Below are 15,944 nucleotides of genomic sequence, written 5' to 3' on the forward strand. Positions count from 1 at the left end.
ATTGTGTTCCAAACAATCGTTTATGCTCGCCGGTTCTACACACGGGAGAATGGGGGAGCATTTCGGTAGAGATGTTAGATGCACGCCATCAAAGATATCGGTCTGATGTTATCATCGAGCTCATAAAAAGTGACTTTTTCCTGCACCAGTTCTGTTGATGCCCTCAATGCTCATGGTTACCCTTGATAAGACTTAACTAATTGCTGGCGCTTCAGAGAGAGGAGGGTGTACGATATAGTTGCCTTGGTTTGTGTGTAGGTCACTTCTATATCAGTTGTAGTGGCTGTATTGAGCCGATGGGAGTCATTCTCTTCGCGTCATCTTTCTAATTTGATACCAGTCAGTGCACTGGCAAGGTCCAGGGCTTCTATTAATCAAAGTGTGTGCCATGTTCCAAGACCGCAGAGGAGACTGCCAGGGAATGGATACCCCTAGGGATCATCTTCCACGCACGGTAAATCTCTGTTTAATTGTCTCCATGCCTGCCTGGCTCGTACAGCTGACGTGGCTGTCTGCGCTAGCTATCTAGCTACCTATTTATCTAGCCATCTACCTATCTATCTAGCTACCTATCTAGCTACCTATCTATCTAGCTATCCAGCTAGCTATCTAGCTACCTATTTATCTAGCCATCTAACTACCTATCTAGCTACCTATTTATCTAGCCATCTAACTACCTATCTAGCTACCTATCTACCTATCTAGCCCTCTGTGACATGCTTGCGTGTAAAAAGGGCTATACAAATAAATTTGATTTGATTTGATTTGACTACCTATCTGGCCTATGAAAAGATTCATATCGTCTGTTGAATAATTAACGTGCCCTTTTGTGGTGCTGCTGTGGCCTTTAAACCTTGGCTCTTAATGGGGGCATCTCCTTTTATCTCCTGGTTTCAGAAGGGTGGGAAGAAAAAAAACATTAGGGCTTTTTTAAGAGCAGTTAATGTATGGATGTTCATCACTGGTGCGGGAGAATCATCTGTGCCTTGGTCAGAGTCCCTCCTCCTGCTTTCCCCTGCCCCTGTTGGTAGATGCCGTCCATCCCCTCCATGCCTCTGTCCATGCAGGCAGCCACAGGGCCTTCGCCCCATATCTATGGCTGGTGCGTGTGTAAACAGCGAAACATTGGCACCGCGACAAATGGCTCCAACGCAAACACACTGGGCCCACGATGGGATTCCATTACCGTTCTGGCATGGAGTCCTGCGCAGACACACTGAGACCATGCTGCCTCTGGTCTCACTGCCCCCCCCCCCCCCACACACACACACACCCACACACACCCTCACGCCACCCCCACAAAGGCAGGATATCAGCTTCCTGCCAGGGCTTTGATTTCATTTCAGGTGTCACTCCCCAACAGCTGGTCTAGGGCTGGGGACAGGAGGGGAGGCCGCGCATTCCCCGTCGCCTTGGGAAATCTCTGTGATGTACGATGGGAGAAATCTGGTCATCGGCCATTATCAGAGAAGGGCAGAAACGCACGGAGGAGTCTGTTCCCGAGAAAGAGATGTTTGAATGAGCTGACCAAGGAAGGGAGGAGGGACAGCCTCAGTCCTGCCTCTAGCTTCAGCCTCAACCCTGGCCTCAGCCCCTGCCTCAGACAGGGACTGTGCGCTTCTCTGCAAGCAACTGCCATTCAGGGCGCATCTCAACAACGGTGTGGCATGAAATCAATGCACACAGTGCAGCCTAATCAATGCCGCCATGATCACTACAGGCATGGCGCTGAGCGATGGTTTTCATTTGGTTCGCTTCGGAGGTCAAGGATGCTTTCCTCCAAAAAGCCACCCTCCAAGCATCCCGTCTTTCTCCACGAGGGCAACCACGGAAGCTCGTGCTTCTCTAGCAGAGGACAGCCAACCAGCCGGAGCCTGCTCATCACCAGGGGCGTTGAGGGCGGGGCTAACGAGCGCCTCAGGAACACAAATGGCCCGCTGCTCGCTGAGTCGGCACGTCTGGCCGACCTTGCGTCGTCCACCGTGGTGTGTGTGTGTGTTTAGATAAGATCCCCTCTGCTGTAGCTGCTATCTCCCCCATTACGTCTCTGTGTAGGGTGCAGGGTCATTCAATCATTTGGGGTGTTGCACTTAGACAGACTGACAGACTTGGCCCCCTTTGGTTTTACAAGGATTAACACACATGTATATAGGTCTCTAAATAGCTCGGGCTTCTTTTTACATTCTACTTTTGGCTGTAACAGTAGAAGTTAGCGGTCTAATCTTACTGTATGAGCAGGTCACTCTCATCCATTTCCACCAGTACAACAGATTGCATAAAATGTCCTTCTTGCCAGACTCCTAATCTCCTAAATTCTTTTTCTCCCAATAATTTATGTAGTTTTAGGTTAGAAAAGCCTCTCAAAGTGTGCAACTCACACAGGGTTTTCTGAATGTTAAGGGAGAATGTTCATCGTATCGAACTGTCCGCTGTTATTTCTCTGTCTCTCTCTTTGTCTCTCTCTCTCTGTCTCTCGCTCTCTCTGCTGCAAAGTGTTTTGGCTGCTGCCTCATCCCTAGACGATGGATGAGAGGGCTTTAACTCCGACTTTTAAGTGAGCTGAAGGTGTAAATGCCAGTTACTTGTTCAGTTACCTTGTTTTCTTTTTTCTTTTTTTTACTCATTTAATCTCACTTCTATATAAGCCTCCTATGTATTTCTCCTTCTCATGCTCCTTCCCTCTCTCCATCTCTCACAGTATCTCTTTCTCTTTCCCTCTCTCTTGTTCAGTTTTGAAGATTAAAGAACTTTGAGATAGAAGGACATTTTAAAACACCTTTAAGATTGAAGATTGTTTCAGCCAGTAGCTGAAAAGAACACAGAAACTGCTCTGTCTTGGGACAAATCCAAAGTTTGCCGGAGATTGTTTGGTGAGCACTAAGGAGATTCAGACAAACCCATGTTCAGCCTTGTTATTATTAAACTGTTTCATTTTGTGTGTCATAAACATGCAGCTGATGCAAAACCTGTTAGTTTGTAAATGTTGGGGTCAGGGCTCGCAAATAACTTTTTTCCTCACTGTCCCAGTATCGTCCCAAAGTGCAAAATTAACCGTCCGAAACTGAACTTGACTGGTCTCAAAATTTAAATTCTTGTCAGTTTGCATTTTGACATTCTGACATGGGTCTAGGTTATTTGCAACACTATTTAAGTAATCAAAACAGGCGTCTGAGTCTAAACTCTACTGTACTCTATAGGGTTGGGTGTGCCCATACACAACACAAATAAGCCATGCTTGTAAACGTTCCCAGGTGTGTGTGCTGACATGTTTGCCTAGACTGACATTTAATTCAGACAGAATACCGTGTCTGTTGCGCTGCTACGGTGCGCTCGTCCATGGTTCTGACTGGAGCCATGTGTTGGTAGACGTTTGAGGAATGTGAGCGCAAACCCCTCAAGGACTCTATATACAACCCACAACCTTTTCATCTGTTTTCTTTGTCTCTCGGTTGCTGTCTCCAACTCACACACTCGGCATTCAGTCCGCTCGATAGCCCGGTGACCGACGCACTCGGTCGGCCGGTATGACCTCCAGAACCCTTTTAGCTGGTGTCAGATGGGGCGGCGGGGGGGACGATGGAGGGGATGGGATGTTGATCCTCTCATCAGTCAGACAGACTCCAGCGACCTCCTCGCCCCAATCTGCTGAAACATCTGCAGTCCCTGGCTTTCTGTCCATGCTCTTCTTTCATTTTACATCTCATCTCATTTTCTATATTCTATATTTCTATCAAATCAACATGTATTTGTATAGCCCTTTTTACAAGCAATGTCACAGAGGGCTTCACATATGCCCATAGAACTGGCCCTCAACTAACCTAAACCCTCAAGGAAGACAAGGAAACTCACTAGAGTAGAAAACATTGAAGAAACCTTGGGAGGAGCAATTCAGTGAGAAATCCCCTCCTCCAGAGACAGTTGGTGAAACAGAGTTGCAAGAGAGGTGCAAGTATCAAGTTCAAAGAACACAAGGAAAAACTGACTACTATTTCTCCATCTCTCTCTCATCCACAACCCCCCCCCCCCCACTCCCTTCCCTCTCTCTCTCTGTTTCTGTCGTCTATGTTATTGCTCGCAGCTTTTCCCAGCTAGTCAGGGAAGGTTAATGAATGACCGTTTCCCTGCAGTAATGGAAGCCATTAATGGCTGAGGCAACATGAAAGGTTATCACAAACACATTCACCGTTCCTTTAGTGCCTGAGTGAGTGAGATGAGGGAGAAATGACTCATATCCAACCTTATCATTTACTCCAATTATCACAGAGGAAGCGGGGTGATACATTGGAGTCGAAGTGTGTGTGTATTTATTTATGTAGACGTTAAAATATTCATGGAGTGGCGTGTGGAAACGATTATGGTTTGTTACGGTCTCCTCATGAGTTGTTGCACGTCCAGAATCGCTTTACCTGTCTTTTTGTTGTCTGTGTGTGTGTGTGTGTGTGTGTGTGTGTATGTGTATGTATGAGTATGTATCCTGTCTGCTCAGTGTTTGAACACAGCCGTAATTCCGCCTTGGTTAGTGTATCCCTGGAGCGTGGCGTCGGGGCATGGACTGAACAGCTTGCTGTCTTAGTTGGACATTAAATGTTTTTGCCTAATATCTTGATTTATTTTTAATGATCTAGTCAAAATAAAAATCATAACATATGTACTAGTTGCTGTTGGGTCGGTTACTGAACGGTGTGTTTGATGTTGGACGCATGTGAAAGGAATCCTGATGTAGGGGTTGATGTGATTCCTAAAGTCTTGGATTGGTACAGTGATGACCATCTACACCAGTGATGACAGTGAGATCAGTGATGACCATCTACACCAGTGATGACAGTGAGATCAATCTCGGGTTTTCGCTCCACTGATGAAGTGTTGTGTGTACTCGTGCATCCACGCGGGTGCTAGAACACATGGGTGTTGTTTCCATGGAAATCCCTCCTGCCGCACAAATCGCATGCACACACATGCACACACATGCACACTCCAGGGATGGGTTGCTAGGCAACATGCCCAAGACAATGGGGACCCGCAATTGGTTTAGCACTGATTGAAAGGTTAGAGGTCGTCGTATCTACACTGGGGTCGCCCTGCTGGCAGAACGAACGCCTTCCCCATCTCTTTATCTCTTTACCTCTCCCACACCCCCCCGTCCCTCTCGCCTCTCCCTCCCCTCGCTCCCCTCGCGCCTGGCAGCCCCCGATCCTGATGAACTTCTGCATTGTGGGTATTTAGCTGGCCAAACTAGGAAGGACAAAGCCCCAGCACAAGCGAACACACAGGCCTTTTTGCAGCAGGGACAAAAGAATGAAAAGCGCTTTTCTCTCAGCCGAGATTTGTACGTTTTTGGCCTCCTATTTTGAGCCTTTTTACAGTGGATCATTCCATGAGACCTCAAGAACAAGCCTTTGGAACTTGAAAACTGTGATGGAAGGGGAGGGGGGGGGGGTGATCGCTGACTAACCACATTGGAGGGAACACCCAGACCGGCTTTACAAATAAACCCCCCCGGGACGTTTACATCTCAGTGAAAGCACATCGTAACCTAGTCATGGTTGTTAGTCAATACTCTTGTAAATCCGGTCCCTCTGTGATGACATCAGATGAGGAGATGGAAGGAGAGAATCCGGACAAAACAAACATTGACAAGCGATCAAAGTCATCTAATTCGGGGGCGTGGGGGTTGAGAGGTGCTTCAAGGTCTCTACCTTGAAACCTGCCAGGCTAAAAACTGGCATGTTGAACAGTGAAATGAGGAAGGGAAACCGGTGATGCTCTTGGGTGCAAGGTCATGGACGGTATCACGGGTGTGTGGGAAGCGATGGCCGTCGCTGCGATTGACGTTAGCTCCGGGGACGGTACTGGGCCGGTGCTATGCTGTATTATCCGTCGACAGGTATAATCCAGTTAGGCTGTAATCTGGAGTTGGAGGGATTAGCCTTCTAGGGAGGAATGTAAGTAGATGGTAATGCTCCCATGGTCTGTCTGTTCTGCTGCACTGTCATCCTCTGGGGCTCTGACTGGCTAGGGCTGGGCCACTGCTCTGCACTGGGGCAGTCTCGGGCCACGACCGTCTACATGTCTGTCTGCCTGTCTGTCTGCCTGCCTGCCTATCTTCCTTCTTGTCTGCCTGCCTGTCTGTCTCTTTGTGTCTGTCTGCCTGTCTGTCTATCTGTCAGTGGGTGAGGTCTATGTGTGGCCCTGAAGGATGGATTTGTGCTGTGTGAGCAGTGAGCGGTGTAGATACCACCCTCTGGAGATTTGTCGGCATTTGTGCCTTGCCCTTGAGCATGGAAAAATGGCTCTGACGTTTCAGTAATAATTTACTCTGTGTAGGCCCGGATTTGGAGACGGAAACATAGCTGGATCTACTTATAGATGCATTTAGTAGACTGTATGCTACTGATCACAGTGAATCAGCATTGGTTTACTGTGTCCTGTGAAGTGTGCTGTGGTAAATCAGCGGGCCACATACAATTTACTGGGTGTTTGGTTTTTGTGTCAGATTCTCGCTGGCTAACGGCCCCATCCCCTTCCTGATTTACTCTGTCTGTATCGCTCTATGTCTTTATTTCAGGGGGGGGGGGGGAAGGGGGGGGGGGAAGGGGGGAAGGGGATCTTTGCACCGTCATTCAGACTCATTAGGGCGATTGATTGGGTAGCGTGGCCATCGATACGCCCACAATGGGAGGGGGGAGGGTGATGAACGATGTCATTATCTTCACAGAGGTCACACTTTATTTCGCGTGTGTTCCTGCATGGCTTTATGGCGGATCTTCAAAGCCATGGCAGTGTGTACTGGCTGGGAAGGGTCTCCAGCTTTTTTTTTTGTTTAATGTGAGGATTCAGGCAATGTCCCATGGGCTAAATCGGACAAATAACTTGTATTACCAAGGCAGAGCTTTGCCCCGCCCCCCCTTTTTCCTCATTGACCCAAATTGACTGGGTGTTTTCCTGTTTGACCCTCTCGTTCCCTCCACAGCATTCAGACTTGAAGCAGTGGTGGGGGACAATACCAGAAAACATACACTATGCGGAACGCACTTCACTGGACAAGCCCTTTTCTTACTTCCCAAAACATCTTTCATCCTCATTTCTGTCCGTTTACAGACAATTGGTTATCTCAGAGGAGATGAACCAGGGTGCCCCGTTTGAAATTCCATACCACATATGCTCCTGACCCTTGTTCAAGGGCCTGTTTAGCTTGGCGGACGGGAGGGGAGAGGGATCAGGGGATGATGAATTAGGAAGTCTGCTCACCACTGCAGCGTCTGTTTGTCCTTCAAGAGCTCCTTTTGTCTTCATGTTTTAGGGGCCCGTGGGAGTGTTTGGAATCTGCAAACGTGCTTGTCGAAGTGTCTAGGTCATTGGATAGTTGTCTGCACGTGTGTGTGTGTGTGTGTGTGTGTGTGTGTGTGTGTGTGTGTGTGTGTGTGTGTGTGTGTGTGCGTGTGTGTGCGTGTGTTTCACATAAGCTGAACACGAGAGAAAGTGTTAAACGGCTGTATTTCTTTGTGTTGTCTGGTTTATTTCTCTGGGGCTGGTTTCAGACCCACCGCAACACAGTTGACGTCTCTCTGTTCCCTCACCACCTTGGACTTTCTTTCCTGCCTCTCTTTTTACTCTCTCTCTCTCTCTCTCTCTCTCTCTCCCCTTGCTTTTTCTTTTTGAGTTCACCGGCTCTCTTCCTTTTTCTCATTCTCTGTCTCTCTCTCTCTCACACACACACACTCACACCCTCCCTGTCTGTGATATCCCCCCTTGCAGCTTTCTCAAAGTGCTGAGTAGCAGCTTGTGGTGTGTGTGTGTGGAGGTCATAAATAGACAGAGGTGTGACTGGTCTCTCCAGCAGGACTAAGAGGGAAGAGTGTTAACACAGACATCCCCTGTCATGCTTCCCCTTGTGTGGGACCGTCTCTCTCTGTCTCTCTCTGTCTCTGTCTGCCTGTCTGTCTCTCTCTCTGCCTTTCACTCTTTCTCATTCTCTCTTTCTCTCTCTCTCTGCCTCTTTCTTTCTCTCTCTCTCTCTCTCTCTCTCTCTCTCTCTCTCTCTCTCTCTCTCTCTCTCTCTCTCTCTCTCTCTCTCTTTCTCTCTCTCGCTGAAGGCCACTGAAGGTCTGAACCTCTGCATACACCTCTGGTGCTGTGTGTGTGTGTGTGTGTGTGTGTGTCTGAGCTCACCTTAGGTCTGCAGAGAGGAAACAGTCCATTTCAACCCTTACTTGACGTTGTTGAAAGTTCCTTGTTTTTTATTTCAGGCCTGCACAAGTAAAAATAGTTTTCAGGAAGAGCAGTGAGAGATGGGGGGGAGAGTACAAGATTGCGGCGTGGGGGTATGGTGAGGGTGGGCTGGGCTGGGCTGGGCTGGCGAAGAGCGAGAGAGAGAGCTCCTGCAGATCCTCATCTTAATTATGACGCAATGATTATTGGAGCCGGGTGGAGGAAATGGACACCGTGGGAAATCCCAGCCTCATCAGCCTGCTCCGTTTCAACACAGCTCCTTCAGGTAGACTGGTAGAACATAGAGTAGTGCTGAAACATCCTCTGATGTAGGGTTCTCCGATTGCCATTTGCCACGTTTTTTTTACATCAAGTGTGAGTGATTGAAAAATGAATGCCGTTTCTCGGCAGCGGAAAGATAAGCTTGTTGCGCACACGTCTTCTTGAGCGTGGAGCATTAGAAAGGCAGGACCTTCCTAACCAATAAATGTGGAGTCTGGGGGGAGAAGCTCAACAAGACTTCTATTACATCATTAAATAGATCATCGGGGAGGTCGCTTGGCAACCAGCGACTCTCCAAATATACCCATAATTCTGAGCTTATGGGGTTGTCCTGGGACCTGAGGACAGAGAAGATGCTCCCTGGCCAGTAGTGAGAGGAGGATGGTGTGTGGTGGGGGGTGGGCCGGGCTGCGCTGAGAGCCATGCACCAAACACCTGCTCAGACAGACAACATGACCCACAAACAGATTTGTCCTTCACCCGCTACAGCGGAGCATAATGCACAGGCAGGGCCGCCTCCTGCAAGTCCACCCTGTCATCCCTCAGCCTAGATTTAGAAAGCAGAACATGTCACCACTGGCAAGCACAAGCCCCCTCTCTTAACCTGCTCCCACAATCCCTCACTGTCTCCCAAACACAGCCAGACATGAAATAGGACTACAGTAGGCCTCTAAGCCCTACAGCAGCCAACTGCTTCACATGAATAACTGGCCTGATATAGTAAACTGGCATTAATTCACCTAGCTCTTTCAACTCTCTCTCTCTCGCTCTCTCTCTCTCAGCAGTCTTGCTCTCTCTCAGTACTCTCTTCCTTTTTCTATTGCTCTCATTTTCACCCTCTCTCTCTCTCCCCCTCCTAAAACGTACAAGCTGAAAGTAATAGTTGTATAAGAAAGTAACTGGGGCATTTGGTCTTATTATTCCATTTGCCCGTGGAATCCCATTAGTGTTTCCCTCGGCTGTGTGGGTAGAAGGAGAGATGGTAACAATGGAGCCAGACTGGAGCCAGCTGCTCCACATCATTGCTCTGATGTGCAGGCAGGGAAAGATGTGTTACTGTTCTGAGCGAGAGCGCGCGCGCATCAGAATCAAATCAGTCATACAAATACAGTTTGAGCTCACAGATCATCAGTCATACCACGGGATTGACGGATAAAATCAGCCTTGTTTGATTATATGAGAATGGCATCTGGTAATGAAGGATTTCACATTGGCAGAGGTGCTCCCGAAAAAGAAGTAGAGTTACAGGATTAAAGAGATATTCCCTGATCCTCCATTCTACTTGCTTCTCTTTCATGCTTGCAGTGTCGCTTGTTGTTCCCCGTGTCGAATGTATTTTAAACATCATGTATATCTGGAAACACCTTGTTTGTGCATTGGTAGAGTTAGGCTATGAGTTCATTTCAATTTCCTTCATTTGAGGCTTTTCCCAAACCATACCTCACCACTTAAAACATCGTGATTGTCATTGAAAGGGTCTTGATTGTCCTTGTCTGTGTCCTTTCAGTGCGGGTCCAAAAGGAGATAACATCTATGAGTGGAGGTCCACCATCTTGGGCCCCCCAGGCTCCGTCTATGAGGGAGGGGTCTTCTTCCTGGACATCGCCTTCACACCAGACTACCCCTTCAAGCCCCCGAAGGTAAGCCCTGCCCCCCCCCCCCTCTCTCCCCCTTCCCAAACTCATCATACATATTCCCAGGCGGACACGGGAACAATGTCTCCATTGTTTTCAAAGTTCCGCACGGCGTTCAAGGCTTCTTCTCTGCGGTGCTTTTTTCTGCCGAAGCATGTTGAAACTGTGAGCGCTGCCTGTGTCTGCAGCCGTTTGAATCACACGCTTGTATCTGTTTTTTGCTGCGCCTCTGGCAGGGGTGCGTTTGTTTTACTGATGCGTGTGTGCACAGGAGCCGCCGAGTGTGGACCCATGTGCACTGGCCCCTTTTCTGTTTGTTTGCACCTCTGATTCTGTGCGTGGGTTTTTTGGGGGGGTTCCGGGAGTAGGGACGCCCCTGGCTGAGTGGGCTGGGCTATTTCGGAAGCAAATATTTAGAGAAGCATCGCTGGCAGTTCTGAAAATACAAATAGACAAGTATTTTAGGGATTTTTTCCTCTGCGTTTTTAACTCTCTCTATTTCGGAGCACGTTGAACAGTGGAGCTGTCTTGCTTTGGGGAGGATATTTTTAGGAGAGCTGGAGTGGGTATCAACAACAAAAAGCCTGCGAGAAAAGCATGTTGTGGAGCAGCGAGCGGCCTCTGGTCCCGGAGCTCTCCATAGTGTGAGACGCTGCAGGTGAAGCTGTGCGTCACACACAAGTGCTGGGACCTCAGTGGAGCTCTGCTTGCCCAGGGATGTGGGCCGCTCTGCTGCGCCATGTCTCTCATCTCTCTCACTCTCTCTGTCGCTCTCTCTCTCTTTCTCCCTCTTCCTACCTCACCCTGCTGTCAGTGTAGGATGAGAGGAAACAAAGCTTCTCTGAAAGCATGCCCCCTTCCCCCCCCCCATACACACAAACACAGCACGTGTACACACAATTGCACTGGCTTGTTATTACAGCTTGATTTCTCTCCACTCTACTCCACTGCACTTTCCACACCCTCCACTGTTTCACACTGCTTTGTCCTCCTCTCTGCTCTGTCCTCCTCCTCTCTGCTCTGTCCTCCTCCTCTCTGCTCTGTCCTCCTCCTCTCTGCTCTGTCCTCATCCTCTCTGCTCTGTCCTCCTCCTCTCTGCTCTGTCCTCCTCCTCTCTGCTCTGTCCTCCTCCTCTCTGCTCTGTCCTCCTCTCTGCTCTGTCCTCCTCCTCTCTGCTCTGTCCTCCTCCTCTCTGCTCTGTCCTCCTCCTCTCTGCTCTGTCCTCCTCTCTGCCCTGTCCTCCTCCTCTCTGCTCTGTCCTCCTCCTCTCTGCTCTGTCCTCCTCCTCTCTGCTCTGTCCTCCTCTCTGCTCTGTCCTCCTCCTCTCTGCTCTGTCCTCCTCCTCTCTGCTCTGTCCTCCTCTCTGCTCTGTCCTCCTCCTCTCTGCTCTGTCCTCCTCCTCTCTGCTCTGTCCTCCTCCTCTCTGCTCTGTCCTCCTCCTCTCTGCTCTGTCCTCCTCCTCTCTGCTCTGTCCTCCTCCTCTCTGCTCTGTCCTCCTCCTCTCTGCTCTGTCCTCCTTCTCTCTGCTCTGTTCCTCTCGACCGTCAGCCTCTCCGCAGCTTTGTGTGTCCTGGGAGAGCCTCCCACCTTTCCCAGGTGGGATGGGCGGAGCATAAGATGGAGCGGAGTACAGATTGATGTAGAAGTGTCAGAATGAATGACAGCCGAGAAGGTCGTTAGATTAACGAACAATAACGAAAGCGTCATCACACCTTATGAGAATAGCCCGTGACCAAGGTTCATTTCTCTAGTTGATGAAACTGCCGTAAAAGCGCTGTCCAAGCTCTCCTGGGCTAGCTCACCTCAGCATGCTGGCTCAAGAGGAGGGGCTGGAGCCGAGCGAGAGCGAGAGCGAATCCGGGAGGAGAGGCGGATCCGTGGAACATTACCATCCATCAATGTGTCGGCTGTCCTGGTCACCGCACATCCATTCCTTGGACTGAATGGAGGGGATTGTCTTCTGAAGCGCAGGATGAAAGAAAAATCATTCTGTATATCTGTCCCTCCGGCTCAGGAGAGCCTCCCAAAAAAGTCAGAGGTCGCTCTCTAATGATGTTTAGACTCTCTGGTCCTGATGTTTCGCTTGGCTGTGCAGAGACGAGGACGGGAGGATGTCCTTTGCTGCCTGATGTCACGGCATCCAGGCGTCCCATGTCACTGTGCGTTACCATCACACACAGACATGCCTACAGCCGCTCAAACAACCTACATATTCACCAAGCATTGGAAACTGGGTCAAAAACATACGTGGGTTGTTTATACAACACAATTGGTGTTATGTATTGGATATGTATCTTTGTATATATTTTGTCACTTCAGGGACTGTTCCTTTTGGTTTTATTAGTCTAGGTGAAATAAATCAAGTGCGCCCAAAGTTTTGCACTCCATGGGCATTGCGAGTCTTGAATCACGTCTGTGTGCTTTATAGAAGGTGCTGGGGGTGTATGAGGACGTTTTGGGTAGCTAAGCTAAGGTGCATTTGTTTTTTCTCTCCCCTTCAGGTGACGTTCCGTACGAGGATCTACCACTGTAACATCAACAGCCAGGGAGTCATCTGTCTGGACATTCTGAAGGACAACTGGAGCCCGGCCCTCACCATCTCCAAGGTGCTGCTGTCCATCTGCTCCCTCCTCACAGACTGCAACCCTGGTAAGACTCACAGACTACAACCCTGGTAGTAACCACACATGCACACAGACTACAACCCTGGTAGTAACCACACATACACACAGACTACAACCCTGGTAGTAACCACACATGCACACAGACTACAACCCTGGTAGTAACCACACATACACACAGACTGCAACCCTGGTACACAGACAACAACCACAGATACACACACTAAGTGGCCGATGTTAGAGATTGTGTAGTTAGTAAAATGACAATGATTGCTGTGCAAACCTTTCTACTTTACGGATGACAATGTTGACAGTCAGTGTAGCTTGTTTGACCCTGACACCTTCTTTTCTGTCATAAGATCCATAACACCCCAGTAAACCCTGTTTGTTCACAAGAACCTGTTAGATTGGATTTGTAGAAAAAAAGCCATTGCCATCGAAAATACCAGGAAGCTCATTAGTCCCATTCCCTCACAATCATCAGGGGTTCAGAGACCCCCCTCCCCTTCCTTACAACCCCCCCACCCCCGTCTGTCAGGTCCAATTGAGTGGCTACAATCAATGCATAAACGCCCAAGTTCCTTAAAATACAGCTCTGTTTGAGTGCTCCTCGGGCTCCCAGATGCAATTAACGTATTCTCGTACAGCGTCCAAGTGCGGCATACCGCCGAGCAGGATGGATGTGGTAAAAGCCTCACTGACAGCAGCCACAGGTTCAGACAACTTGTCCAGTAGTTTTACCCGCACACTACAAAGCAACTTGGAGGGAGAGAGGAAAAAGAATGATGTTAGAGCGCGGCATTGAAGGAAAGTGAGAGTAACACAAACCGAACATGGAACCGATAAGAATAGGCGATTGAGGGAGAGTGTGTGGGAGTGGGAGGGAGAGAGAGGGAGAGAAAGGGAGAGAGAGAGAGAGAGAGAGAGGGAGAGAGGAGAGAGCTCCTGCAGATCCTCATCTTAATTATGACGCAATGATTATTGGAGCCGGGTGGAGGAAATGGACACCGTGGGAAATCCCAGCCTCATCAGCCTGCTCCATTTCAACACAGCTCCTTCAGGTAGACTGGTAGAACATACAGTAGTAGGGAGAGAGAAATAGTGGAAGAGCGGAGGGCACTCAGCTCTCCGCCGACCTGTAATGGAAGCTTGTTTTCTCTCTGTGGAGACGCAGCTTTGATAGAGGACCAAGCTGAGATCCTCTCGCTGGGAGAGAGAGAAATGATTTTCTTCTTTTTTTTTGTGTGTGTGTGTGTGTCTGAACATGAGCCCCATATTAGCCATAAGAGATATCCAAGAAATCAGTATATTTTCATCTGAATACAAAATGGGCACAGAATGAACCCCTCTCTTTTATATTCTGTCTTCGGCAGAGAGTGTGCATGACCGTAGAGCTGAATCTAAAACGCCCCCCCTCCCACACCCGTCAGAACATGTAATCCATGCAGGAAAGGTGGGGGAGGGGATCAATGGGATATAGCTCATTAACGGTAAGGGGTGGGGGTGGGGGTGACAGTTAATTAACCCTCGCAGGCTTCATCATCCCTCTCTCCCTCTGTGCCAGGAGGAGGGAGCCCTGACGGGGTGCTCTCTCCAGTCTCTCCACCTCTGAACTGGACGCTCCTCACCGCCCTGCAGCCTGGAGGGCCTTCTCTTCCCCTACGCTGCAGCTCAGCCAGGCTGAACGGAGAGCTTGTGCGTGGGGGGAGGGAGGGGGTCCCTCTACCTGCTCTGCTCTGTTAGGAGACTCAGTCTACTGTAGCAAGCCTGACCCACCTTCCCCTCCCTGTTTATGATGTTAAGTGAATAATACAGACTACAATTCTGTCAGCACCCATAATTAGAGCGTTCACACCATCCCCCCCCCCCCCCCATTTACTAAAATCAATAGAGTGGTCCGAGGAATTAATAATCCTTCTCACAGAAGGTTTCGACGTGCGCGGCTTATCAATAGAGATGTCCACGCTTCAGCACAGCTTCTCTCGTTCCCTTCCCCCGGATGCCGAGATTGTTCTGGATTTACCACGTGTCGGACGTGTCAGTGTGATGCCAGGGATAGTGCTGGCTGGTCCCATGTGCCATATGGCGCTTGAAGCAGAAAGAAGGGAGGATCTAGACCCACTTGTTGAACGGTGTTGTTCAATCCATTTGAAAGATCAAAACCGAGATTCCGACAACGAGTGTGAAAGATATTTTGTACAAAATAGAGGGGGGAAAAGGAATGTCTTTCAACGGACACAAATGAATTCCCAAATGTGAAGAGGTCTCTAATGTTTGTGTTGTGTTCCTTCCCCACCCAGCTGACCCTCTGGTGGGAAGCATTGCCACACAGTACCTGACCAACAGAGCGGAACACGACAGGATAGCCAAACAGTGGACCAAGCGCTACGCCACATAGACGACCCGGACACCACACTTTGGAGCCCCCCCCCACACACACACACACACACCCTCACACACACACACCCTCTCACACACACACACACACACACACCAACTCTCCCCCCTCCTCCTTAAATCCATGGAAGCACACACAGGCCCCAGGAGACTCCCCACCTCAGAAAAAGAAAAAAAACGAACTGTTATTTGTTCCATGCTGACTTGAAAGCTTCTTTTTTATACAAAGAGTCTATTGGGGAATTGTATTTTCCAATACACTGAATGTTGATATGGTCATGAAAAGCTTTAATACTGTTGTTATTGTTGATGTTGTTGTTGTTGTTAATTGTTAATTCCTCTGTTTCATTACCTTGTTAACCTCCCTTGTCGTTTTCACTTAAGAGTAAGTCCCACCCAGTCCTCGGATCTAGGAGACGGGAGTGCTGACTAGGGTACTTGGTTTATTTGTTTGAGAGCTCATCTTCTGTTAGTGCATGGCAGCAGGTTGACTATCCATTCAGCGGACATTCCCTTACAATGAATCGTGTGATTATTTTGCCCTAGAAAGTATTGACGTGGAATGACTCAGCCCCGTCCATTAAAACAACATGGTCTATGTAACTGAGCTAGCTCATCACCACCTATGGTGAGAGCTTTTTTTTTTTTTTCGCTTGTACATTTGCCTTGTGAGAATACATACTCATCAAATACTCAATTAAACACTGCCTGTAATGTGAATATGACTGATATCTCTGTCGTGTTATCAAACACGTTTTAGTCGCTACTGGATTGACTGTTTTGTTCCTCATTGCGGTGTCGT

The 15,944-nt window shown here is 48.9% G+C and overlaps 1 protein-coding gene across 2 annotated transcripts in view; it reads left to right on the top strand.

Moving 5' to 3' along the window:
* LOC146295446 (ubiquitin-conjugating enzyme E2 E2-like) overlaps positions 1-15,862 on the top strand; it is a 29,313-nt gene extending 13,451 nt beyond the window's left edge. For both annotated transcript variants that reach the window (XM_084696335.1, XM_084696334.1), the window contains exons 4-6: positions 9,998-10,130; positions 12,626-12,773; positions 15,046-15,862. In XM_084696335.1, coding sequence (XP_084552461.1) covers positions 9,998-10,130; positions 12,626-12,773; positions 15,046-15,143 — 379 coding nt within the window. In that variant the 3' untranslated portion in view covers positions 15,144-15,862. The remainder of the gene's footprint in view (positions 1-9,997; positions 10,131-12,625; positions 12,774-15,045) is intronic.
* Positions 15,863-15,944: the final 82 nt, after the last annotated feature.

Source organism: Hypomesus nipponensis, chromosome 4, assembly GCF_054491055.1.
Source record: "Hypomesus nipponensis isolate SF chromosome 4, ASM5449105v1, whole genome shotgun sequence".
Lineage (NCBI taxonomy): Eukaryota > Metazoa > Chordata > Actinopteri > Osmeriformes > Osmeridae > Hypomesus > Hypomesus nipponensis.